This window comes from Oreochromis aureus, linkage group 4 (genome assembly GCF_013358895.1).
Source record: "Oreochromis aureus strain Israel breed Guangdong linkage group 4, ZZ_aureus, whole genome shotgun sequence".
Classification (NCBI taxonomy): Eukaryota; Metazoa; Chordata; class Actinopteri; order Cichliformes; family Cichlidae; genus Oreochromis; species Oreochromis aureus.
The window spans coordinates 12,568,084-12,595,685 of NC_052945.1; the positions used below are offsets into that span (position 1 = coordinate 12,568,084).

The 27,602-nt window shown below is 39.0% G+C and overlaps 1 protein-coding gene across 2 annotated transcripts; it reads right to left on the minus strand.

Annotated features, from left to right (window-relative positions):
• pbx4 (pre-B-cell leukemia transcription factor 4) lies at window positions 1–27,042 on the minus strand. 2 transcript variants are annotated; one of them, XM_039611413.1, is made up of 9 exons: window positions 26,167–27,042; window positions 23,954–24,067; window positions 22,381–22,454; window positions 8,812–9,056; window positions 8,102–8,292; window positions 7,771–7,906; window positions 7,384–7,540; window positions 4,085–4,171; window positions 1–3,358 (listed from the first exon to the last, which is right to left on the minus strand). In XM_039611413.1, exons 1-8 carry the CDS (start codon window positions 26,349–26,351, stop codon window positions 4,128–4,130), a joined length of 1,146 nt encoding a protein of 381 aa, XP_039467347.1. In that variant the 5' UTR covers window positions 26,352–27,042; the 3' UTR covers window positions 1–3,358; window positions 4,085–4,127. The 2 variants fall into 2 exon arrangements, with proteins under 2 accessions (XP_039467347.1, XP_031592321.1); XM_031736461.2 differs by lacking the exon at window positions 23,954–24,067 and having other exon boundaries at window positions 26,167–27,026.
• Window positions 27,043–27,602: the final 560 nt, after the last annotated feature.

A 27,602-nucleotide genomic window follows, 5' to 3' on the forward strand; every position in this document is an offset into this window, starting at 1 on the left:
GATGGTGCAATCTCTCCTTTTATTACGTTTGACTATCACAAGAGCATTTGTGACAAATTATAAAATGAAACACTTCTAAAATCTGAAATCAAATACTGAAGGAAAAAAAAAAAATCACACTAAATCATTTTATTAATTTTCTAATAAGAACACTACAATTTGTCATATTCTTCCTTTTTGTTTTACTCTTTCTAGAACAATTCTAAAGTTGAGGTATAAAAGGAGTTCATACAGACTCACAAGTCTGAAAACAGTGGGGGTTATATACAAGAGAAATGGAAAGACAGAGGTAGAGAGAGGGGTAAATACAAGGGAAAGAAGGGAGATACAAATTTACTGATAAAAATCAAAGAAATCAAAGGGTTAAGAAGCCATTTGGTGCTGTGGAAGTCATTTAGTCACAGAATCCAAACAATCATAAGGCTGAAATGTGTCATACAGTATGTATCAACATTATGGGATTTGGGCAATTGTATTTTGGCTATATTCACTGTTTATAGCGCGACACAAAAATAGATCTTCAGATTAAATGTAAAACAATTTTTTCTACTGTAAAAACTGAAAAGCATCGACTCCTATTTGCAAATTTGCTGTCTGCATTTTGTTTTTATTAATAATGAAATAGCAGGTTCTACATTTTAGATATAACTGAGAGGCTTATTAAAAAAAACTTTTATATTTAAACTGCAATTTTCTGTTTCTTGGAATGTTTTGAGAAAGTAAAAATTTCACACCAGAATTGGAGAATATTTGGAAAAGTGACTGTATAACTGAGGAAACTTGGAGATTAAGAAGGGAAGTGGGTCCATAAATCAATACACGAAATAAAACGTTTATAACCTCAATTCATACAGTTATCTTTCCACAGCACCAAATACAATTACATTTGTATAGCATACATTTCAACCCAAGTATGTAACAAAAGACCTAAATAATATTTCAAACTGATAGTTATTGTGAATCCTGTGATACAAAGGCCAAAAATAAACAGGCATTTCAACCAAACATCAAAACTTATATACGAAAAAAAGAAAAAAAAAATTACTGAAACATTACACAAACTGTACAGTGACATCCATTACAACAGGTAGAAAAAGGCGGGGGCGTGATAATTTGGTGTGGCATAACATTATAAGATACAGTCATATGAACTGCAATGAGTAACAAAACGAGTACTCAGGGATATCACATGTGATCAGCGTTCAAGCTCAAGTTTTGTTCTGTAACATATGCTTCAACAAAGTCTTGACTGACACTTAAATCTTCATAAGGCTTTACCTTACTATCAAAAATGCTTTGTTATTCACATAATAGCTAATGTATAAAATAGTTCTAAACAATGAAATCGCCCAAAATGTTGCAGGGTTGTCTGAAATGTGGGTTAAGAGTTTTGCTACACCCAGGACTGCCTCTTTTTTGGTAACAGAGGAGAGAGAGAAGCCCTTGCCCAATTGGCCATAGAACTAAAGATAAAATAATTGTAGTTTTACCAGAAGGTATTAAAAGATGGGTAAAAAGGAGAGCATTCCTTCTATGCTCACAATCAAATTACAAGTGTGATACGACACTACTCGCCCCACAACGAAAAGCCCCAAAAATCAAATCAACTGAGGCATGACAACACCACACAGAGAGACACAGATACAAATATAATTCCCTCCTCTCCTCAAACTGAGAAGGTGGCTGTGCACCAACTTTAGAGACACAGAGTAGCATTATTACATTACTGAACTTGATATTTTTGGTTTTGGTACAACAGAAGGTTGTAGTGTGTTGCCTCGGGCTCACAAGCTTAAATGTTTCAAGATTGGGGGGAGATCTCAGCTGAACCCCATCTGGTGTGTGATCGGCTGGTGGAAGCACCCAGTCTCTATGTTTACAAAGGTCAGAGGGCACCAGCCATTTTGACTAAGACATCCCAAGAACACTGTACACACGCCCACACAGAGACACACATCATAGCAATACATGATGCACTTTTTTCCTTTTTGGTCTGACTGTAATAATTATACCCTTTATTTTTTGTTAATAAAAATGAAGCTAAAAACTCGGAAGGTTAAATGAAAACAATATCACGCCTAGAAGTCCTACATGCATGGAAGACAGTCACGTTTCTAAATTCATGACACGTTTTGTCCCAATAACACATCAATGCCCCAAAATCTTTCCACCCTTCTTTTATCGTCATTTAGATGCTTTATTGAGCAAATTTTTGGTGGTGGCTGGTGCATTCTTGGTGAAACAGCATTAGAAAATAGCCTACAATCAAATAAACTAGTGGACAGAAAGCAAGAAGTAAAGTCTACAAGCCATCTACCAACACCCTCTATTGGTTAGCAACAAAAAGGGCTATTAGTTACATCCACTCAACCAAAGATGTTGTCCTCTCTCTGCCCTTTCCTCCTCTTCTCATCAGCCCTATTATCACTTGTCCTGCCTGGTTTAGAACAGTGATCCCCTTAACTACCCATTTACAGGTAGAGACACCCATAACAAGGATGCTAACTTTTGTGCTTGACACATCTTTTATGTCAGCTCACTATGAAAACGACTGTAAAGTTGCAAAGTGTATGTTGTGGAAGGGTCTTTGAAATCTCCAACAGAATGAAACACATCGAGCTATAAGGACTGGAAGATACAATAGTCTCTTGTATTGAGTTGGCAGAGGGTGATCTTGGAGGAACAGATGTGTTGACGACTACTGGGGCAGCACTTTGGTACGAGCAAGGTGAGCAGAGCTCCCTGGTGATCCGTATCAACAGTTTGGCTGTCAAATGCCAAGGCTTCAAGAGATACAGGCAATCACACACAGTTTTCCAAAGCAAAGGGTTAAGTGCAGAGGTCAACAGCACGTGAACAAACTGTGTAAGTACTGTGTGAAGTTAACGTGCATATACACATAATGTACAGACATCATGATCATCTACACAGCTGGGTGAGTGGTCTTCAGAAATGTCCTTAACAGAACATGTTTTCTCAGCCTCAGTAAACTCCAACCCCCTTTCAAATCTGAGTTACGAAGCTTTGAGCATTAGGGTAGAGCTGAATTCAGAAGAGCTGGATGGAGAAGTCCTCCTAGGTACTGTTCGGCTGTCCTGTGTTCCAGCACAGTGTGTTTATGAAATGCAAATAAAGCCTTGTGTGGCCATCTAGTTGAGTAAAGAGACAAGAAAGTAGTGAAGAAAAAAAAAAAAAAAAAGAGGGACTGAAGATGGTAGTCAGAGCAAACTGCGGTGGGACTGAAGTGATGGCAGGAAGAGCCAACAGATCAGTTGGAGGTGTCAGAGTGGACACTGCCAGGAGGACCGGGAGGGGAGGTAACCGAGGGGGGGTTGGTGGTGTCCTGCCAGCTGTTAGCCTGCAAAAAGCAACAGAGGAAGGATTCTACATGAGAAGTAGGTTTTAATAAATAACAGTCTTAATCAGCTACATTTGTGCTTAGTAATCAAAGGATGCATCTGCAAGACAAAATGGTTCAAATAATAGGGAACCACCTTGTTAAAACACAGTACTGCAGCTTCCTGGCTTTCTGAATGTACTAAGGTGAAGGTGCTCAAATCCAGATGCATAACTCCAGAACATGTTTACAGTAACTCATGTTTTGGCATGTTTTAACTTGCAGTGGGTATTACTGAAGTAATACAAGTAAAGTTACAAACCTGTTTCTAAAAAACAATAGGTGCACAACATCAAAACAGAACGCACTGATTTGTACAACATTTAGTTTATGTTTAAGTTCAAAACTAAAAAGAACTCTCCACACACATTTGCAAAAATCAATAAATTCTGGCACATACAACCCCACGTTTAATTTAAACTGGAGGGCACAGCAAAATTTCTCTCTTTCTCTGCTGTTACTTTTCCTGCATGAAGCAAAGTTTATTTTTCTTCTTACATTCATATATTTATTCATTTTCTTAAGTAACCAAGTCAAAAGCAAAATGAACTGAAACTCAGCGAAAGTGCTTGGATTTCATCGACATTTAAAAAGTTGACAATTTCATCACTGTACAGAGCAGTATTCTGGCATCCCAAATACTTATTGATCAGCTACACCACATGAGGAGTTTTAGCTGGAACTCACATCCAGGCGATGAGGGGTGTAGAGGCCACTACCTGACAACTCCTCATAGCCGCCCGTCAGGTGTGTAGCAGGGTGCAGGGTATCCACCTGTCAGAGACAAAGCATTGAAAACACACACACTTTAGTACAATTAGACAAATATTTATGTCGCCATTTTTCCACAGACTGCCCAGTGAAGTCACAGCATCCACAAACCTCTCCTGTAGCCATCAGAGCCAGACTGCACTGCTCAAAAATACAGCTCATCTACTATCCTGTTTCAGTGCGAGCACTAAAATTTGCAGCTCACCAATCAACTTCATGACTCTCCATTAAACCACTTATGGTCTGAATGAAAGACTGCAGCTGAAGCCAAAATGCAGTGCTTTACCTCTTCTTATACTGGTGCTTAACAGAAGAAATCTGTGGATCCATCCAAAACAACAAAACGACAATTCTTTTCACAGACAAGTAACAAGAACAATTCACTTTGATAAAATCTCTTCTGCATCTACGTGAGTATGGTGCACATTACTCCTATGAATTCAACACCTTTTCCAAATGCTAGGATTCTGTATAAAATGCAAATAAAACAGAATGTAATGATTTGCAATAACTAAAATTCTATACAAGTGAAAGTTGAATGAAGATTACATATCACATTCTATAATTTGGATTTTTATTGACACATGGTAACAAAATGCAGTAAAATGACAAGAAACCCAAAAACCAATAAATTTAATTGGCAACAGGTCCCTTAACAGGATATGTGCATGTTTGGAGCAACATGTGCTTCGATCTAAGCAACATCCTTTTCAAGGAAAGCCTTGCTTATTTTGGAAAGATGGTGCCAAGCCACATTGTGCATGAATTACAACAGCTTGGCTCCATAATAAAAGAGTCCAGATGCTGACCTGCCCTGCCCGCAATCCAAATCTGTTACCCATTGAAAATATCTGGCAGATTACAAAACAAAAAAGTACAATAAAGAACACCCTGAAATGTTGAGCAACTGAAATACTAAAGCAAGCAAAAATGGGTAAACAATTCCTTTTCAAAATTACAGTAACTGGAGAAGAGGTGATGCAATAGTCACAAACATGCCCTGTGTCTCTGTTTCAGCATATGGCTTGCTGGTTTTGTACAATTCTCAATTAAACATAAGGCTTAAATCATCTGCTGATGTCTGCATTCTGTTTTGTTTACATTTTACACAGTGACCCAGTGTTTCTGGAAATGGGTTTTATATAAAGACATGGGATTTTTGGAACACTTGGGGAAAAACAAGGACTGAAAAAGGCAGGATACTGTGACACACTTGGAAATATAGGACAACCTAGACATAAAGAAACGGATGATTAACCAGAGGGACTACAGGATCAATCCCCCAGACCTGGTTTGTAGGAATATACCAGCTGCATGAAGACAACTTTGTGAAGAACCCTGATGACCCCACACAGATGTTTCCATACTGAACCGGGTCCTATGCTTGCTGAACATGTGACACAAACTACATTACCTACATTTCTCATGAGTAAAGGCAAATGCTCCTCAAGGTTTCCTCTACATACGTCTGTGTGGAGCAGGAGTCAGTGGTGATAAAGACAAAGCCAAGGGGAGGATATGAGGAAAGGTCAAAAGGAGCTAGCCTAAGGGAAGATATCTGAGGAAGTGGGGTGGCTAGGTTAACAGCATGAGGGCAACTGGCAACTCCACAGCTGTCCTCAGTGCATACCTGCGGCTGTAGAGAAGGGGCGATGTTGAGACCGTCCCCGTTGAGGGAACGTAGGCCAAGGTAGGTGTCGCTTGTGTGAGATAAGCTGAATGACCCTGGTGACCCTGCAGGCAATGTATATCCAATAGCCAATCAGCCTCACCATGGTGTAATGGACTTAAAAGGCTACCATTGCTCAGGGACAACGCTTTGAAAATCAGGGTCATTGTTGCTATTTTCTCATATTTATAAAACCTAAAAGAAGATTCTGCGCAGCATATGCTTCAGTGTCCACTAACTGGTGAAACAGCAAAACATCAACACAAATACCTTTTTGTTTTGAAATAAGTCGGTTTTGTTATCTCCATGTATAACACCTGCACTAAACCGGTATTTCCACACCACTACAACGGGGCCTTTTGAAATGTAGCCGACTCAGTTTCAATGTGAAAACTCCAGGACTGCGTTTTAGTCCGGATGGCCTGAAATTTAAAGTTCTGGAAATTATGACACAGACAGCTGCATTTATTCTGGGTCTGGGTCTTATTAGATGAAATTAAGACGAAATTAAGCAAAAAGCTAAAATTCAAAAGGAAAATGTATGTTCCGGTATACAGAAGCCCCAAGAAGGGAAATGATTAAATGAACCAGAACCTCTACATCCCGTAACTTTAAACTTAAAGTCACAATGAAAATATTACCATGTCAGGCTCTCTGTACGTACATTAACTATGAAGTAAAACGTTCAACATAGCACAAGTCTGAATACACAAAGTCGCAATGACAGACAGTAGATATTACTGGAGAATCTTGCACATTAAATTTTGTACAACACAGACAGGTGAGCTCTCAGAGCCGCATTTTATAAGCTACAGTTTAGTCCTGTCACTACTAGAGTTATGAAATGTACTAACTACATTTTACACGTGTGCATGGATGCAGTCCCATATCTACATATAGAACATATAATTAAAAAATACAAAGCAACTATAAAAAGTACAGCAACTGGGGTAAAAATGCATTACGACATAATGACATAATGCATAACATAATGCATTATGTCATTTCAATATTGCTTATAGAGCATAATATCCTGTAAGTACTGTGGCTCATTCCATTAAAAGGTAATTTATGTTTGAATGACAAAATACAATTACTTAAACAGATTGGTGAAGGAACTGCGCAGAAAATATAAGCATATAGTTTCTTGTAAAATATTTGGATAAGCAAGGTTCTCTAGAAAAATAAACAAGCTGAAGGTATGTGCCCAAATTTTCCAAATGGTACACGCAATTTTCTGTTTTAGAATGTAAAAGTGCATACTATGTTACTGCCTCAATACTGATTATTATAACTAATGTAATATGTACCAGCATACATCCTTCCTTCTATGAGAGCATTTCAGAGAACTACAAACACTTAGTGTGGTAGCTGAGTGAGAGCTTATTTGCAGTTTGCATTGTGGATTTTCCTGTGAACCATTATGTCAGTCCACTATACTTCCTGTGGTCCAGTTATGCAAGAACAAAAGCTTATACATAGGAAGAGAAGCTTGTTAATAAGAAAGGGAAGCCTATGTGGGTAGAAGAAATGGAGCGTGTGGTACCTGAGTTGGGCGTTGCCGGAGAATTAGCCTGGCTGGCCTGCGCCGACACATTGGCCGCATCCACCGCTGTTTTAACTGCGTAGAGGTTCGCTTCCTCCTGAAACTTACCAATATTCTTCTTGTAGCGTATTCTCTTGTTGCCAAACCAATTAGAGACCTGGGGACCAGACAGATGTCATTTGCATTTATTTTATCTGCCGTGCACCCCCAGTGGGAAAAATAAATCAGTAATAAACAATAATGTGAATTGTTTAGTTATTCAGTCTTATTTTACTTATATTAAAAAAATGAAGCGGTTTTAAAAATAAAGTACAGACACGACCTAAAATTCTGGATTTAACAACTATATAACCTCTATACCGGATAACAGTTATGTTGGCAACTCACCTGAGACACAGTGATCCCACACTTCTTGGCAAGTTCCTCCTTGGCTTCCTCACTTGGATAAGGATTAGAAAGGTGGGAGTAGAAATACTCGTTCAGCACCTCCGTAGCTTGCTTGTTAAAGTTACGCCTCTTACGTCTGAGAGAGAGCGAGACAGTGAGAGAGCAAAAGAGACAGAGAAAGAGAGACAGCAAGATAATGACAATATCTTTGGAATGTGCATCTGATAAAACAATCATTTCTAAGTGCTCAGATCATTTCTGCCCACAGGAGGGTAACCAGCCAGTCAACACACAGAAAATAAACATATCAGGGAGACCCACACAGACAGACCTGGCATCAAGGAAGCGTGAGCGCAAAATCATCACAGCCTCACAGGTGCTCTGTTTGAGCTGCATCTGAATGGAGCTGAACTTGCGGTGGATTATGGCCACCATGCGCTCAATCTCCTTGGGAGAGATGGGCCGTGTGCGAGACTGCTCTCTCAGCAGGTTCATTACATGGTTGGTGAACTCACTACAGGCCTGGAACAAAGAGAGAGGAAGGGAGAGAGAGCAGTTGAATACTATTGTCAAAAGAAGGACAAAGCACAAATTCTGCCCAGTGCCAGTGGGATAGTTTTTGAAGCATCTGCTTTCAGACTACTCTGAATAACAATATAGCATCTGATAATAGAAATTATTAAACAAATACATTTGTTTAAAACAAACATTTAAATTAGATACTTTGTTCCTGTTTTAATTCCTGTTTAATTCCTGCACATTTTTTTTTCCCCATGTGGACCTAAAATATATAATTTCCCCGTGCACTAGAAAACTAGACTGGACACTTCTTTTGTCCATCATACTTTTTGTCTATTACACATCACTAGTCTTGTTGAGCAGTTTCACAAATGTATCTTGTTTTTCAGTTATCTTGTGTTTGACCAAACAACAAACAAAATCACTTTTCATCTTACTGTCAAGGGTTGCCAAAATGTTTTACAGCATACAAGCAAGGAATGTGTCACATATGCATGTCCCTGATGTACATTCAGCACAAACCTGCTCATACTTCTCCAGCTCGGAATGATATATCTGGCGGATCTGGGCAAGCTTGGCTCTGTAGTCAGAGTGTTCGATGCTGCTGTCGGTGGGGGAGCCGCCGGCTGCTGCTGCTGCTGCAGCCGCTGCAGCCGATCCGCCGCCCTTTTCTGGTCCTGACACACCCTCCGCTAGCAACATGTTGTCCAGCCGCATGATCTGAGGATCTGGGGGGTCCTCCTCCTGCACGCCTCGTATACTCAGAACTGGAAAAAAGAGAGAGCAACATGATTTAGTCAGACAAGGTTAGCATTTATCTGTCTGAGAAAACACCTGCTAAACTACTCATCTAGATCTATGAAAACCTGTTGGTAAAAAAAAAAAAAAAGAAAAAAAGACAGACCATACAATTTTCTAAGCAAAGGTCTACTGCTGTGGCTTATAGGAATGCACAGAAAGACAATAAATCACTGCTAAAATTCAAATAAGTGCAGTACTGTCAAAACCCAGTCACAAGTTTCTCCCCTGAGTCATTGCTATGAATGCCTGACTGAATTCTCAATAAGCCTGAACTTCCTCTAAACCAACAGCAGAGGGCAGTGTGGTCCCTCAGTGGCACACTGCCAGAGATAAGGGCATGAGGCATGGGACCAGTAATAGGAGTGCATGTGCTGTCACTATGAGCCCCAGTGGCCATAAGTATAGTTATCAGTCGCTGCTCTCCACCACTGTATTATACCAGGACCTCTGTCAGCCTGCAGCCATGCTCTCATCTCTCTCTCCCCCTCACACATGTGCACAAACACATACTCCCTTAAAGACACCTTTGTTACAGAAAAGTTTTAACTCCAGACAACCATCTTTTCTTCAGAGCCTGGAGCTTTTAACACTTAACTAAATTCAGTTTCACTTGCCCTTTTTTTTGCCTCTCAATCATTCAACTTCAAAAAGTAAGAGTAGAAACTTGGCACCACAATTTACTGTCTCGAGCTGAACGTTTATAAACTGTTCAATTTTTTGGGAAATCTTATACATTATATTAAAAAGAATGCATGAATTAAATAATCTTTTTTTATTGCTGTGATTAAAAGACTGAATTGAAAAAAATAGCTATGAATGCCTATCTGACTTTAAAAGGAAAGAAAAAAATTCTGACAGCAATTTTTTCTTTTAATCTTTTGACCATAAATGATAAAAATAAAAAAAAAAACCTTTAAATTTTCTGTTTCCCATCACTTTAAAGTGAATATCCTGACTGCCGGTCAGGATATTCACCCCCCCTCCCTCCTCCTTTTACTAATAATCTAACACACCCAAGCTTTTGCACAATAGTAAAATAAATACATTTAAGGTCATGTTTACCTTATGATTGCAAATACTGATTCATAGTCACATATAAAACCAGTACTGTAACCACATTTATGTTGATCTTTTTAACTTGAGACTAAAGGGAATGAAAAAAAAATTGAAAACAGACAAAATTAACCAGGATTTTAAGAGAGACAGATTCTACGAGTATGGATGATGAGATTAATCCCTGTGGAAACTGAGTGGCATTAGACACTTGTCTTCCTAAAGGATTATTCTAGTTGATTCAGTGTATCAAAGTTCAAAGGGTTATTGAACTCTCACATTCAGAGCTCTGTCTTGTGAGACCTATGAGTCTTTACTTGGAGTCCTTAAGGGTCGCAATGAAAAACAAGTTTTCTGCAGCTGTGGAGAAGTCAAAGCTAACAAATGACTGGAGCTGTAGTGTAGGGTAACAGATGTGAAGAAATGAGGACAAAAACAGTTTTGCTTAAATTTTCCAAGTGCAATGGAGCAAATGAGTTTTTTTTCTTTTTCATAACTTCATTTTGATAAATGAGTCTGTTCCACCATTTTACAAGGCCGTAAGTAGCCAAGTGTCCAACTTTCCCCATTTCCTACCCTTCACTTTTTTCTTTCTTGTTCCTTCTTGCCTTTTTCTTTTCCCTCTGCTTAGGTCTCTTCTCTCTCCAAGGCACATTCCTGCTCTGCTGCTCCCCCATCTCAGGGCTCAGGAATGCAGCAGACCCAGCCGCCTGAACTAATGACCCTGATTCGCCCATCTCTTTCCCTCCTCTTTTTCCTTTCTTTTCTGTAATTCACAAAAGATCTGTCCAATTTTTAGCTATGTGAAGTATATCCAAATTGCATTATCAATGACAAGATATTTTTGTATCCAATATATTAATGCTTAGGCCACACTCTAATAATGGTGCAAGTTTTATGTATGCCGATTATAACTACATAACTATATGTAGTTATGCTTTGTTCTTTACAGCCCATTTACAGAGATGTACAACTGACCTACAGTTAAGAGGGCAACTGTGGCTCTTGAAGCTTCTCACCTCTTTCCCCCTCCCTTTTGCCCCCACTCATTATGGCCCCCCAGCTGTAGCCTAATGCCCCTACATTCCCCTAATTACTCCAATTAAGCTGTGATTATCCAGAATCACACTCATGCACAGTCTAGTGGTCTAGTGGTATTACAGCATCTGTTAAGATGAGTTAAGATACCACGCAGAAGAGAACCATATGACACAGACACATATAAAGATTTTTTTAAGAATAATTTAAAAAGTCCTCGACTCTGAAGCTACCAATACAACTCGTGAAAACTAGAAACAATAAAGAGTCTTCAGGTCTGAAAACTGGCTGCATATTAGAACCTAAACAGTGTTTCCATTTGATCAAATGTATCCCAATACCCGACTGGGTCTATTACCGAGAAGCTAAAACTCAGCAGTGCTATAAGTAATAATACTTAAATTCATCTTACACAAAAAAAAAAAAAAAAAAAAAAAAAAAAAAATAGTAAGACTGCTTAAGGCCCATACGCTGCATTCAAAGATCTTAGAATCACACTATTATGCACACGTTACCAGCCAAGCTGGGCGGTGTGGTATTGAGAGACGAAGCGAGCAACACATACTATGAAATATTCAGGGTATCCAGCTGGGCTTTCACTGCATACATAATCATTCTCATTTCTGCACAGCCAATGTGGAAATGGTGTGCTGTGCAGACAACACACAATATATGAAGTGCTGCAGGTAAGGGTGAACAACCGAACCAGTAGTATAGTGCTGTACATTAACTGTAATGCCTTCCACACATAGGCATAGATAAGGCTTAAACGTAATCAGTATATCATTGCTCAGCTCACAGCACAAGCTTTATCCTTGTCTGTCTTTTCCCTCGCTAGCATCCCCTTTTTCACTCCCGTCTCCCCAACACACATCCCTCCCCTCCCTTTCAGCGCACCCCCCCTCCCCACACACACACCTCCCCCAGTGCCCCCCCACCCCCCTGTTCTCCATTTCAGTCGAGTTCTCCATGTGAGCCGCAATCCCTCATGCTGTCAGCCCCCCCCCCTCCTTCTCCCTCTCTCTGTAGACAGACAGGATTAGCATTTTAATTGCATCAGCTCCCTTGGGTATTCTCAGCCTTTCACTGGGAGAGAGCAAGGGAGCGGGAGAGAGAGGAGGATAGAGAAGGGAAAAAAAGGGGGAAAAAGGTAAGGAGAGAGGGTAGAAGGAGAACCAAGGAGAATTGAAAAAAGGAGTCACAGGAGAAGATATGTGTGCGGGAGAGAAAGAGACAGGGGCCACAAATATACAGAATCCAGAGTACAGACGTGCCAGAGAGCGAGAGAGCCAGAAAGGGAAAAAAAGATAGGACTGTGAAAACATCAGTTTTTCCTTTCATTATAGGGAATTCAGATAAAGAGAATGGCCCATAGAAAGATTTTTTTTTTTAACAATGAAAAAAAATTGCTACATAAATATGCTAATTTGACTTATAAAAATGCAGAAACAAATCTCAGCACCAGCTCTGGTGTTATGATAGGTAAACCCATGTATAAAAGACTAAAACTGACTGCAAGTGATAAAACAGCACCCGCATAATACAAATACAGTGAAGGGAAATAAGAAGTGGGGCCAATCTACCTATGAAACTACTCTTTCACTATTTTATCAGATGAAAAATAAACAAAACCTCTGGGAAAAATAAACTTCTTCTTGAACTACGCATGACACCAAACGGCTGCTGAAAACCCTCCAGGTTGACTGATTTGATTTCCACAAATTATTTATTAAAAAACAACAGTACAGTAAATGCAAGTTTGATGAAACTGGAACAGACTCCTAATTATCTTTTGTTGGATGAGTTTGACTTTCATTCTGTAGAAAAAGAATGAAATGTACTATTTAAGAGAGCAGTTTTCAAACCATGGAATGAAATGCAAACTTTCTATTAATTAAATCCAGATCCATATATGCAATATGTAATATCCCAAGCTTATATGACAAATAGTTACCTGGATGCCAAAAGCAATTTCATTACAAAACCATAGGTTATAATGATTAATGTCAATATTCACACCTAACCTCTTCTGTGTGTGGACCTTTTTGATTTACCACGCAATTTTGGTAAAAATATGGGTTGCTCAACAAGGAAAAAAGAAGACCTGTGTGAACAAAACTGTGCCTTAGGCAGGTTGAAAAATATGGCACTCAAACTGTAAAACTAGCATTAAAAATGAATCACTTCCCTGCTGGGTTTTATGCTAAATGGACGATGTATAAAAAAAACAAAACTGAAAAGTGTAGTTTTACACAAAAATATTCACTTATTCTTCTAAAAAGGGAACATTTTGTACTATTCGGTAATTTTAAGTTTTTTCAGATAAAGGATTAATCCTGCAATCGAGTGAGTGATGTTAAAGTGATGGCATTTTTTCCATTAGGTCATATGTTACACTTACCTCAAATGTCTTCACAACTAAACTCAAATAAACCCACAACAGCCTTGGACAAGACATGAATATGCATAATGCAACTAGGGCTATATTTGACCAAAGCCCAAAACCAGACTTGACCAAAACTGAACCTACTCCTCAATTAAGTGTGCTCTACCTGATTTATTTACAACATATTAATATTTCAGTCTTGGCATTTTATACTGAAGTTGAGCTTACCAGTTTGTTTGAAAGTTTACACTTGGCTTTTTGATCATATTAACAAAATTCATCACACCATTGGCTTCTTTGACGAATTGTGAACTGTTTGGATTTAAATCAAATTATTGATTAAGTAAAATGAATTAACTACATTTGAAGCTAATAGAAAGTGCTAGTTGTAAGTTGTGAAAACAAAGTGTTAATAAAAACCACCCCTCTCTAAAACAATCAGGGTTTTTAGGAAGCTGAACAACTTAAAAAAATAGTCTGTGCACACAACAACCTGTTGTGCTGCCAGCAATGCATAAATATGTTTTGCTACACTTAATTTATCCTGGTGTGATGGCTACGTAGAGCCTATGGCGTAGGCCAATGCCATTGCCAGTATTTGTACCTATGCAAACTGCGGACGCGGTGAGTATAGTTACATTTCCAGGGAAGTGAAGTCAGGTTACAGTTACGACATACCTACGCTTTTCTACACATTTTACACAAGAGTATAAATCCTCTTTTTACCTTACCCATTCAGACCCAAAGTTTAGCTACTAAAAATATGTAAATGCTAGCAGCTACGGCCTGGCTTTCCAAACATTAAACCTGATCTCTGATTTTTTTTTTTTAACTAAGAGATTTAAATTAGAGAAATGGTGATTTCAGTTTGTTCAATCAGCTAAGTATATCCAACCTGCAGATAAGTTTCTGTGTGGGTGATAAGAAAAGAGAAAAGAAAAAAGTAGAGAGAGGTATGCGAACTACATTTTAAAACCACTGAAGTGAGAAATATAATACTGAATAATATGATATTATAAATATAATATAGAAATATATTAATTTAGCTATAACTCTAAAAATATGTAAAAGAAAATACTGATTTTGGTTCATTGATGGTCACAGTCTTGTTTAAAAAAATAAAATAAAAAAACCCTTTTTTTTGTAGATGCAATTCATTTAAATGGTGACCACAACAGCAAAATATGGTAAATGTTTCAGTCCAGAATTACTGTGTTTAAGCTGAGAATTAATCCACAATGCCCTAAAGATTTCCACCTGTGGCTTTGTATAACTTATAGACTGATCAAAAAAGGGGATTAACATGTAACTATAATTTCCCTGTATCTGTGCTTAGGTATCAGTTGTCAAGAGGCGACGGGGGGATTTTTAATCTGTGAAAACGAATGGCAGGTTTTCTTCAATAGTTAATCTAACAGCTGGCACAAAGTTGAAGTTTTTATGGAATGAAAAATCAATTTTTAAAAATCTTTTTAGGGGTTAAAAAAAGAAGAAAAAGAAAAAAGAAAAAACTTTCTGTATGAAGCCCCTAGTAAAACTGTGGTTGCAACTTTTACAGACTGACCAGGGTGTTCCTTCGGACATGAAACTGACACGTTCAGATGCCATCAGATTAATAGAAAGGAGTGCATGTCTGAATGGGGCTTTAATGAGCCCAATCCATATGTCCATTTATACTTTAAGCAGCTCACACTAATCAGCATCTGTTTGGGTAGTTTACAAGAGTCCTGTAGCACACAGCCCCCCACTCTGACACAAACACACACTGAGAGGTAAGCATTCAAAGTAAACACACTGTGGTCTTACTAAGGTGTGAATTAGAGAATTCACACCTTTAGCAAACACAACACTTCAGTCCAACATCATCAATCAGCCCTTAATTAACTAAACAGAGAGGCTAGGACAAGGACAACAACAAATACAACACAAACACTGAAGGATATCAATTGTGTTGTTCCTTAATGAAAGATCAACAATGCTTTTCTTTTCTCTAAAATCTATATTTGAATTTTATGTAAATAAAGAAATTAATCTGAAATTTCAACTCTCAGAGCTGGACAATGTAACAAATTTGAATGTAATCAATGTTATGGCTTCCAACGATTATGAAGACAAGACAATTGGGATTAACTATTGCTTTTTTCGGCTTTTCGACACAATGCACTCATTTTGTTTTGAGTTATTAATCAAGCACAAGCCTTTCTTGGTGCATTTTAGTTCCTATCCAAAAATCCACAGCCTGTTTAGCTTAAGCAATGATTATGAAGAGATCAAAAAGATCTATTTAGAAGAAGAAGAAAAAAAATCTACAAGGTTTCTACAGATGAATCTGTGGATCATTAACAGTTGTCTGTAATTGCTTTGGTTTCCAGATTTCCATGTTTTACTCTAATTTCAACACTGTCTAAATGAGTTATTAATTGGCCATCTCCCTACCAGTATAAAGGTCAAGGAATCCCTGCAAAAATCACTCTTGTATCACGTAAACTAACTAAGATTACAACTATTCACCAACTTTTGGCATAACAGAGCAGTCATGCTTAAAGATCCAGAGATATAGCTTCAGTCCTTCAAATGTTCGCATGCTGAACAGCTGAAATAATTGAAATTTTTGAGGTCAGTCTGGTTTGTTACCCAACTATCACCACAAAACATTGTTTATTGTACATTTTCATGATTTCGGGGGGAGGGATGTGCGTTTCATCTCTACTTTTAAGCTTATGCAGATAACACAGACATTAAACAAGCAGACTGTGAGATGCAGTAAGTATACTGGTATTTTCTCACAGCTGGTCATCTGACAAAGCATGAATTAAAACTACCAGCACAGTTTGTAACCAAACACTGAGCTGTTATTGAAATGAATAATACAAGATGTTTTTCTATACAACATTTTATTGGCAATAAGGTACAATACCTAAAATCTGTAATGTTTAAAGTCCATATTAAGCACAAGCGAGCAGCTGTAATTACATCTCTAATATATCCTGAGTCCAATGCATTTCTGCACATAACAAAAGACAGACATGGAAGAAAAAATTTCTAAATGTCACAGGAGGAAGAGGAGGATGACGAAGAGCACCTAAGCAGGAGGCTTGTTATAGCACTGCTAGGATCTTTCCCCAGTCAACTCTCATCAGGCCAGCTGCCTCCTGTGCTCATTAGCACAGACTCTTAAGGAGCTCCTAAAGACTTTGTGAAAAATGAACGCTCATTTGAGAGGTCGTTAATTTGCACTGTTATGCAAATTAGGTGGCAATTAAGCGATAGATCAGAAGAGCAGTGCCCATTTATAACAAGTGAACAAGCATTATGACACAGTCAGATGGTGCTAGAGCGAAGTGAGGCTACATGGTTAGTCTGAACAGGTTCAAAGTTCCACCCTTGTGAGGAACAAAACCACTGTACCTATAATATGGGTTTTACAGCACTATCGATTCAGTCTGTTAACCTGCACGCACAAAGATTAGTCTACATTACAACCTGATACTGAAGCGCATACTAATCATGTTCCCAGAATATGGCTTCAATATACATTAACCAACAGTGGTACAATAACTACCTACACTAATGAAGGCAGCAACCCAATGCATATTGCTAATCTAGGGTGGAAGGCATACCCCCTCCCTCTACCAGCCCTGATGTTTCTATTTCTCCCCTGCATTTATGACATGGTGTGAAATATACAAACATACTGTCTGGGACAGCAATGAGCACTGCTGCAGAGGGGTGGAAGGCACCCATCAATTGTAATTAATTGTTAATTAGTCAGGATTAGGAACTGGGCTCCGACACTCTCCCACCCCACCACCACCACCAAACTAGTGCAATCCAGCTGAGACCACATTTACATATCTTTAATTAAAGAGATGCCGGCTTCCTTTAAGAGCAAACCCTAAAAGAAAAGTAAGGCGCAGGCATGCTGAGAGGGAGGGCAGATGAGAGGTAGGAGACTTCCCTGTTAATGATCCTCAACAAACACTGACGGGTTACCTTGTTTGGCATAAAACTGATTCTGGGAACTAGCAAGGCCTGTTATCAATATGCAAGTAATTACAAGTGTTTCGTTTCAGTAGCAGTTCTACTGGTTATCTTGCTTCAAACAAAAACAAACTAAACATAGTAGTCTTAACAGCGAAGCATTTGGCGAAATGCTTGATCTGTGTTGTCCAGTGGTCTCAACTTTTACAATAAACCCACTGTTCTGGCCATAATGTGTAAATTGTGTTCTTAAAACAAAACAAAACAACAAAACACACTCAACCCAGAAAGAAATGGGTACATCCACTAGAGAAAATTCTCATTTCCAGCAAAGAGAAACCACTCCCATTGGTGACAACTCTGTCAGAAGGGCCTTCAGGGGGAAAAAAAAATAAAAGAAAACATACACACACTGAGAAGTCCATTGGCCCGCACACCATTAGGCCTCTGCTGAAGGTTGGAGAGCTCTGACTCCCCAGTTAGAGTTAGGCTATGTGCGTGTGGGGTGGGGGTGTCTGTCAGGGCCAGGGGTCTGTGTGATATTAGCCGTCTGCCAATCTGGCTTGGGGAATGGACACCAAGTAATTACTCCTTCTCTTACTGCCTCATCAATCTCCCTGTATCGCTCCTGCACCCCCTCAACACACACCCTTATCTTTTTTCATCCTTTTCTGCAAATGAGCCAGGCAAAGAAAAAAAAAAAACAATTGAGTGGCAGGACAACACAAATCAAAGCAGATTCCTGAAAAGCCCATCTAATAGTCCTGTACTAATGCATAGTGAATGTATCTACGAAACAGACTTTTTAAAAGAGAAATCACTGATTTTTTTGATCAAGTGAGAAAGAAGTTTGTTCACTTATTCTCTTTTCAGATTGCACAGATGATAAAACTGAAAATGTAGATTTGGTAGTTTCATCTACATTACATTTTAGTCACAATCAATTTCTTATCTTCTTAATGCTTTTGAGTTTAAAAGATTGTATGCTTCTCCTCATAAAAAATAATGAAATGCTTCCCTCAGGTTTCTAACAACTCATAAAATGTTATGGCTGTTCAAAAAATGGGCTCTCTGAAAACTAATAATAATTAAGTCTCTTTAATGAGGCATGTGATTCACTAGACTTTGAAGAACTGTACTCAGTCTGTAGAATACAAACATATAAATCATTCATGTGGTTCTAAAAGGGATTTTCCTTTACAAAAGATGGGAATATTACCAACTTGATTACACCACTGTGTGACATTTTGTTGTTAGATTTTATGCATGGCCAGGTCCAAAACAAAAAGTTTTTAAAATTAAAGTTAGATTTCAAAGTTTATAAGGTGTTTAGCCCGGTGGCAAATAAACATGTAACAACCATGTGCGACATCTACTCGTGTCGTTTTAGTGTTTTTACAACAACAACAAACAGGTCGTAATTCACTTAATATGTCAGTGGGTCCATTTGGATTGTGAAATGGCATTGTAATGCAAAGAGGTATCTTGAATAATGCAAATAAACTGAAGGTAATAATTTAACTAATGAGGCATCAGAATAGAAGTTACTACAGACTTACAGTACAAAGACAATAAGCGCTCCACTGGCGTGCCATTATAAGTTATAGGTAAAAGATAAGGCATGAACTACTTTAACAGTTTATTAAATGCCTTAAGAGCTCTGGAAACAACCATCAAAACAAACAGATTTTCTTTAAATAAGCCCCATAATTATAAACATGGGCATGAGTTATAAAATGCCTGAAAATGAAGACTCTTCTATTCTAAAAACGGAGTGACTAAAAAGTTTTTTTTTTTTCTTTTTTTAATGTGCAGGAAGATAGATTGGAAACGTGGCAGAGCCAAACATCAATTAACCGGTTCCCATAACACATTGTTTGAATACTGGCACAACTGGGTACGTACCAGAGCAACCGGCTCAGGTTAGCATCACACTGGCTAATAAACTTGATGTTAAATCCTTTTTGTTGTTGTTGCTGACTGGATTGATGGCCCATAAGATTGGATAACAGACACATGCATATGACTCACATCAATTAGGGGCAACAACTAGGGGCCAGCAATTTCAGTCTTAGCCAGGTAGGATGGTAGTTAGCTGTTTACAAATGGTGGCAAACTAACTCATGGCACCATGCCACAGAGTTGTTTATCAGGCAGCTTATCAACAAGAGTGGCAAGTGTTGGGGTGTGAACTTGTCCAAGTGAGTGGGAGGAGGGAGAGGCTCATAATACCACTGTGTTGTTTCCAAGCCTAAAAACTATACAGCTCAAATTTCACTTGAAACTCTATTTTTGTTTTCATTTAAAACATTTCCAAAAATAAACAACGGTGGATGTTCATGCTTGAAAAACAGGGACTTGAGAAGGTTATCAAAACAGAGTGAGTGACAGATTTACTGTTGTCATGTGTAAAGCACAAGGAATGCATAAAAGTGAGGAGAAATGCCTGAAACATGCCCGAACTGAATTTAAAAAAAAAAGAAAAAGAAAAAAAAAAAACTTCTGAGAGTGAACTGCAGTAGCTTGTGAGAGATTTTGGCATAAGCTGTCCCATTGCACCAAGAGCTATTTTTACAGCAAATACCCATGAGAGCAAGGGGGAACAGAACTGAGTTGAAGCAAAGCCACTGGTTCTCAACTTTGATAATTTCTAGTCTCTTTCCAAGTGCTTTAATTTCTTTTCTTTTTTTTAAGTGTATCTTTAAAAAAGTATTAACAAGAATCAAATTTCACACAGACGGAGGTCATGTTTAATGTGAGAGCTCAGGACAACGCATCCACTGTTGAAAATGAGGGGTGTTTTGGGGTGGTGGCGGTGGGAGGGTGGGGGATACTGGCATTTGCGCAGAACATTTCCTTTACAATGAAAACAATCTAACCAACTGCAGCACTCAAAGGAATTCACCTCCCATCCCCCATGCCCCACCTCCCCTCCTCCACCACCACCATTACATTACCATATCAAAGCCCCGAGTTCAGAGCAAGTCTTCTCTTTCAAGAATGGGAGCGAGGCAGAGAGCGGGAGGGGGAGAGGACAAGACCGAGGCAGTAGGAGTAGACCCAAGACTGAGTTCGCTTTTATCCCTCTTTGGTGTGCGAGTATATGTGCAAGGGAGACAGAGTGTGTGTACGGGTGTGCCAGCTCAAGTCTATGTTTGTTAGCAAGAAAACACTGTAGAAAATCAGTGGAGATACTAAAGGACTACTGACTGAGTCTTTCACAAGCTGCAATGAAGAGAAGTCAATTCACATTCCAGAGGCAGACAATGGGGCCTACAGGGGGTCTGAGTAGCAGTGAAATGCCAAAGCAGGTACACAGTGCAGTTAGGAGGGCACTTTGTGACAGATGGCCAGCAGAGTACAGGCAAAGCCACAGATCTCTATATCTCTTTGCTGCCATATTCACCTCAAGCATTAATCTATTGTTAACCTACACTTATTCCTTGGTCTGTTTTTCTGCTCAGCTTACTGTACAAGTACTCACAGACCCTCTCTGTAGTTTGCTGGGAGACTAAATGTGAAAATCAAAGTGAATGGCATTAGGGTAAATAAGACCACTGGTTGCCTGGGAAACAGTGTACCCTGCCCCACTCACTCAAGCCTAGCCTTTACTTTTCTCCAATCACTGGAGAGCAATAATACATTATTGACAGAGGGCCACAACAGGCAGCAGTGCAGCATTTTCAAATTGTATTTGAACAACAGAGGCTTACAGTTAAAAGATACACAAGGACAGAGAAAGAGAGAAAAGCACGCAGAACACACGAAGGGAGAGAAACTGACAGAGGGAGTCAGGGGGAGAAGATTCAAAAACCCACACCATTCAAACTAACATAACCATCAATCTGCCATCCATCCCTGGCCTCCTCCTTTGAAAGACACTAAAATCTGTCAGATAGCTGACTGGAATAGCTAACAAGATGAGAATAAGCAGCGTGTTTACTTTGAATACACATATACGTAGGTAATAATTTGCATCAGCTTATGTGTATTTTAAAGTCAGCATTATTTGTTAAGATGGTGTCACAGTAGTAGCTTTTTAATGTTGTGTTTGGGTAAGGGTACTGCATTTATATGCATAGCAATTTATTCCAAATATACAATTACCCTACACTGTGTGGTGTAGCAGTTTTTATATAGTGGTGTAGAGAAGAAAATCTTTGTACTGAAACAGCATAACAATTTGACTGTAAAGCAATAACGCCTGTGAAGTTTTTCATATCTGCCGGCTTCTGAACAGCTGTGCATAAGCTTTCTATCTGGAGCAGGTTTGATTATTTAAACGCAATATGGTGGTTTGTACTAGTAGTAGTTGTAGGTGTTTTCCATGCCTTAATATAACAAATATTGTTGACATCAAATCAACTGAGACCATTTTTTTTGTCCCAAATGTTCATCATCTGGGAACTTACCAAAATGTAAAACTGTGACTGTGTTGCCACAGGTGAAAAGTGGTAACCAAGTTACAGTCCAATAAGTAAGATAACAGTTGTTAACATGTTCTGCAAAAGGTTCTGCAGGACTCAAGTTTCAAAGGCACTAATCCACTAAGAATAGTTTCAGCTGGTCAGAGCAAAGTCTGGACGGTAGCCAAAAATAGGTTGAAGAAACTGTAAATACAAGGCCGGAACATACAACACTAAAGCACACATAACACACACACAATGTGTGTTTAATACCTGACAATAAATACTATCAATACAGTTGTCTGTGGCACCATTATAACGATAACTTGGTGCTGGGGAATCTGGAAAAGATGCACTATATCTCAACACTATGCTACAATTTGTGCAGAGTGGAGAACACAGTGAAGGAGTGAAGTAGAAACTTACCCGTCTTCTCTTTGATCTCACAGAGAACACTGAAGAGGGCTGGCTTCATTCTGTGACAGTTCAGGGCATGCTTCCTGTAAAAGAGAAGAGGGAATAAGAGGGGGAGAGAGCGAGGAGGATTACAATAAACAGACCTCCATCTCAAGTCATTCCATGTCCTCCCTATAAAACAGGTAGAGGAGCTGTATGTATTATGAATAGAGCATTTCAAGAATGCCGTGCAACTCAGCGGGACAGAGTCATATTGTTTAAAGGCATTTTCAGTAGCCAAATGCCTTTGTCGGTGCAAAAAACATTCCTGATGCATCAATCCGAACTAGCAAGAGTAATGTTGTCATTTGAATGCTTTGCACTATGGGGCAGGTAATGATGCCAAACCTCAAGGTCATCATTACTGAGCACCAGATTTCAGAGTTAATACACACTAATCTAATTTCTTCCTCTTAGAGAAATACTTGTTCCATGATAGTAGACAGTGAGTTGATAGAGATGACTAGGATTAAGATGCAATTTTAATTTAATCAGAGGCATTCTCTTTATTGCCAGACAGGCTAACAGCAATTAAATGAGACAAGGCAAAACTTCTACACTTCAATGTAATCAAATAATCACAACACCTCAGCAACAGAATTTCCTGCCAAAAAACATCCATGCACCCACACACACACCCATACAGCTCATTAAAAACTGCAAGGATGGAGAAAAGCCCTGATCCTACTACGACCCTAAATGACTTTACACCATTGTCTCATATCTAAACTCTTTTACTGGCAGTGTACAATTAGTGAACAGAAAGAGTGAGTCTGTTAGTTGCTGAGCGAATATGGAGCTATAGTTCAAAAGTTTGTATTCTTTTCCCCACACATCTGTAATTAACAAAAACATGTTAATTACAGTAAGCATGCAATAGACTACTGTGCCCTGTTAATCAAGTTGAGATGGTCATGGAGGTGTTCTTAATGCCCCCCTCAGTGCTCTTGCAATATTTAATTATCTTGGAATAATGGCTGTAAATTAGTGCACCCTGTGTATTTTTAATGATTTGACCTATAAATTAATAAATCCATTTGGATGTGTTCAATGGGGAGTTCCACAAATCACCACAGTTACCATTTATAGTGAAAATGGGTTTAAATAGCAACAATGTTGATATGCAATTACATGAGCAATATACAGTTAATTTAGGTGATAAACAGCAAAGTCAACATGAAGTCTGTTACTAATGAGAATGAATTATGATCCTCCTTATAATAAAGAAATAAAGCATTTCTTTCCATACAACATCACTGATGACACATTCAAAACAACCACATATGAATATGATTTGGCTACACCTGACCTCAACACCAATTCCAGTTGTGAATCTTCACTGCAGTATTAATGAGGGGACTAGAAAATAGTGCACCCACTGTGCAAGCTGTTATATGTGTAAGGTATGTGTCTAGCACTAAATGTGTAATTTTATCCACCAATTCAGTCACTGCTGGATTTGAGTTGGGGGGAGGGCTGCCTTCAGCATGGTGGGTATGAGCACGAGGGGGAGAAGGGGGTGCTCATGCGGTCCTGTACTGACCTGTGCTGGAAGTTGAGTGGCAGGCCACCCCCTGCCATGCCCCCCCCTGCTCTCCCTCCCTCTGTGGGGTCGTCTGATCCACCCCAATGCGCCGGCGATTCCTCTGGCCAGTATCTGAACATATGGCGACAGGGTGAGAGGATGAGGGTGGATGGTGCGCAGGAAGTGTACTCTGCAACACCGAGTTCTTGCACTGCCCTGGCCACTCCCCATCCCAACACACTGCCACCCTGCATGACAGGGACGTCATGATCACATGCGAACCCCCTCAGTAATTAGTGGATCATAACTGAAGGAATGATAGATGTGTGGGTGGCAAACTTTTTCAAAGTTAAGAATTATGTTGATAACAGCCATGGCATCTGCTTTGTATTAACAAATCTATGTGTATCAACATGGTCTGTGTTAGCCTGAATCTGATTACGTTTTAGTCTGTTACGTGAGATGTAAAATAGAAAACAGCCAAACAAATACAGACTAACTGCAAGCAAGACTGTCAGTTAATGCTGAGCATACGGTTCTGAAGGCGTTTTATCCTCAGAATCCCCTTATATACGCCAGACTGTTATTAGCAGGAGTTTAGATCAATACAAGCACACAGGCAGGGACACCTCTGGCACTTCCGCAAGCAGCCACACCTTTAATTTATTTTTCAGAAAACACTGTTAACACCTCAAAATAATTGTGTTACATGATTTCCAACACTATATTTGGCCTTTTAAATACAAATACTCATTTTAGACATTATCTTACAGAGAATGACTTAACCTTTTTAAAATTTCAACAAAAATTCTAAGTTGAAGAAACAAAGTGGGAAGGAAAAAAAATGAAACCTTAAAAAGAAAAAACGAATATAAAAATGTTTGAATTAATGAAGTGAACCCCAATTAAGTCTTCAAACTTTTAGTGAAGAAAGGTAATATCCCAATGATCATAGGCTGCCAGTACAGCATCATCCCTCCCCCTCACCACCATCTCATTAATAGAAACTCGATTTGCGGACAGCTGCACTCCCGTACACATTATAGGAGAATTGATTGCACCCAGCACACAATGAAAAGGATGAACACCAGGGAGGGAGGGAGTGAAAGAGGAGTGAATTAATTAAGAGAACCAGGTGGTCAAATGTTGGGTGGAAAATCACTAGCTAATGACACATCACACTGTGGCCACAGTGTTGCAGTGGACGATTGCCTATTGTTGAAATACTGACGCTTCTTTTGAAACTGACCTTGTGCTCCTCAAGCCACATGGCAAATGAGTGTGGGTCAGTCACTCAGTGCAACGCACTCTTTCTATAGGAATCATGCTTAAAAAGATACCTCTAACACAAACATTATTTGATGTATCATTTCAATGAGTAATTGCTGTCACAGACGGCACTTGGCTAGTCTGTAAAATTGACTAATCCTTTACCTTAATTTATCCACTCATTTGCACTTCAATACCCAATTTTACTGACACTAATTTGATGTAAACAACATTTCAGATACATACTGATAATTATTCTAATCTAATTTAGCATAGTAATGTTTAAAATGCACAAAAGATTTGGCACCATAACCAGAAGACATAATTACACTTAACTATGGCAACTTGCACAAAATCCACCATCTTAAAGAGCATTTTTACTTCTTGATAATTCTGCGCCATCGATTCATGAATTTTCCTAAGATGCAGTGGGCAGAGGGTTTTTATATATAAACATATAAAGTTATTACAAAGTATTTTTCAACTTATTTTAAAACAAATTATTCCATACACCGAAAGTACAGGTAAGGCTGCACCAAAGTGTCTATGTGTGCGTTTTAAACGGCAACGACTGACCCAGAAATGGGGTAGTTCTTAAATCTGATACTTCATTGATTACCCAGTTAAGATTAACGATAGCCCCCTAACGTTATTTTAACCATATGGGCATGTATACAAACTACAGTTTGAAAAAACAAAACAAAAAAAGCCAATCTGAAGTAACAAAGAGCTTCTAACAAACTACAACACTGTAATGAGACTATTCGAGAGATATTCTAAATGTACTTTAACGTTACTGCTTTAGCTGCAAAATACACTGTAACGTGAAGTTCCATTAATGTTGCAATTACGCATTACCTTACGTGAATGTTTCACACAAACACATGAACCCAAAAACGAAGACATACAACTCACTTTAGCTTAGCTATCATGTGTGGAAAATGGCTCTTCGGTTGTCTTACCTGGCCTGTGCTTCGTCCAGGCTTTCGTCAGTGATGGCCATTATTTGCTGTAGGATATCCCCTATGTCTTGTTGAGGCTGACCGAGGGACTGTTGTTTTCTGACCGAGTCTGGGTCACCAACATCGGCTTGTGCTAGTCCACCTAGTCCGGTGAGACCCGTCATCATCCTGGTCTGGTCATCCATACTTTCAAAGGAAACTCGCCGTTTTCCTCCGTCGAAGAATACACACAAATAGCTAGCCTATTAGCTAGCCAGCAAAGTATTTTCTACGACAAATCATACAACACCTCTTACGGTACCGACAGTGACGATCAGCAAATAATTGGGGGGTGTTGTCATAAAACAGACTATACAAATACGCTTTACATTCGTTTGTCTTTTCCCCCCTCCAGTCAATAAACGCGGCCAGGCTAAAGTTAGCTAACCACCGACTGAAAAGCAGCTAGGTTAGTAGCTGTAGCCCAGCAGAAAAGCAGCAGCAGGGACACACATGCACAGACTGTGTGAGCTTGCCAACAGCGTCTCGCACATTGTCGGAAAAAATGTAAAGCGAAAAAATAAAAGCACGGACGGACACGCGGGTATTAAAAATAAAATCCGCCAATTCAAGAAAAAACAAAACGGGATTAATAGAGAGTTTCAGATCGTGTAGCTCCAATCCGAAATCTCCTATCAAAACAGACTACGGTTTGCCATTGTTGTTGATGTCGCGCGAGTACGTGGGATGTTCTTATCTGCGCGAGTGGTGTGAGTCGCCTTGACCATTAAACTCATAGCACCACAGAGCGCGAGCTAGCGGGTGGGTCCATTAGCAGCCCATATAGTACAACAGGAACGAAAGCTAATGATATAGATAACCTCACTACACTGCCACATTACATTTAAAGCACATACTTCCAGATACTGGAACTGGATTATTCCTTCAGGTGACCAAGCTCATCTCGTGCACGACCTTTACAAATTGATAGCCCCTTACGTCACCAGAACTGCTTGTTCTATTGTAATTGGTTAAAGCTTTTTTTCTCCCTCACTGATATCGGGTAAAATCACACACATTTAAATGTCAGGGATGGCGTATTGATGTACACAATATATATGTATATATATAAAACCAAACACTGTAAATAAAACAAATAAATAAGGTGTTACCGCCTCAGTGACTGTGCCATGTTATATTTGTTGGACCAAGTGCAAAGTATGCTGGTGCATGCTACTAAAAAGCCACAGTCTATTCTTGCCCATGAGTAAGTTAAGTGTATTAAAGGAATGATTTGTTCCTCGTGTGTGGTGTCACATACTGTATTAAGGCGTACCTAAAAGTCAATTAACTTTATGTACGCATATATGCCAATTTCACTTGCAATATTAAATCCCAAAGCAGAACAGCCCAGGCTTAAAATATCGCTCTGTCCCAAACCCCCTATGAATGAAACA

Bases quoted from the DNA above. Each gene is read 5' to 3' on its own strand.
- pbx4 (XM_039611413.1), bottom strand. From the start codon at position 26,351: ATGGATGACCAGACCAGGATGATGACGGGTCTCACCGGACTAGGTGGA. The intron at 24,068-26,166 runs GTAAGACAACCG...CCATATGTTCAG, and splicing joins CTGGACGAAGCACAGGCCAG to ATACTGGCCAGAGGAATCGC. The intron at 9,057-22,380 runs GTAAGTTTCTAC...TCTTTTTTCCAG, and splicing joins TGAGATCAAAGAGAAGACGG to TTCTGAGTATACGAGGCGTG.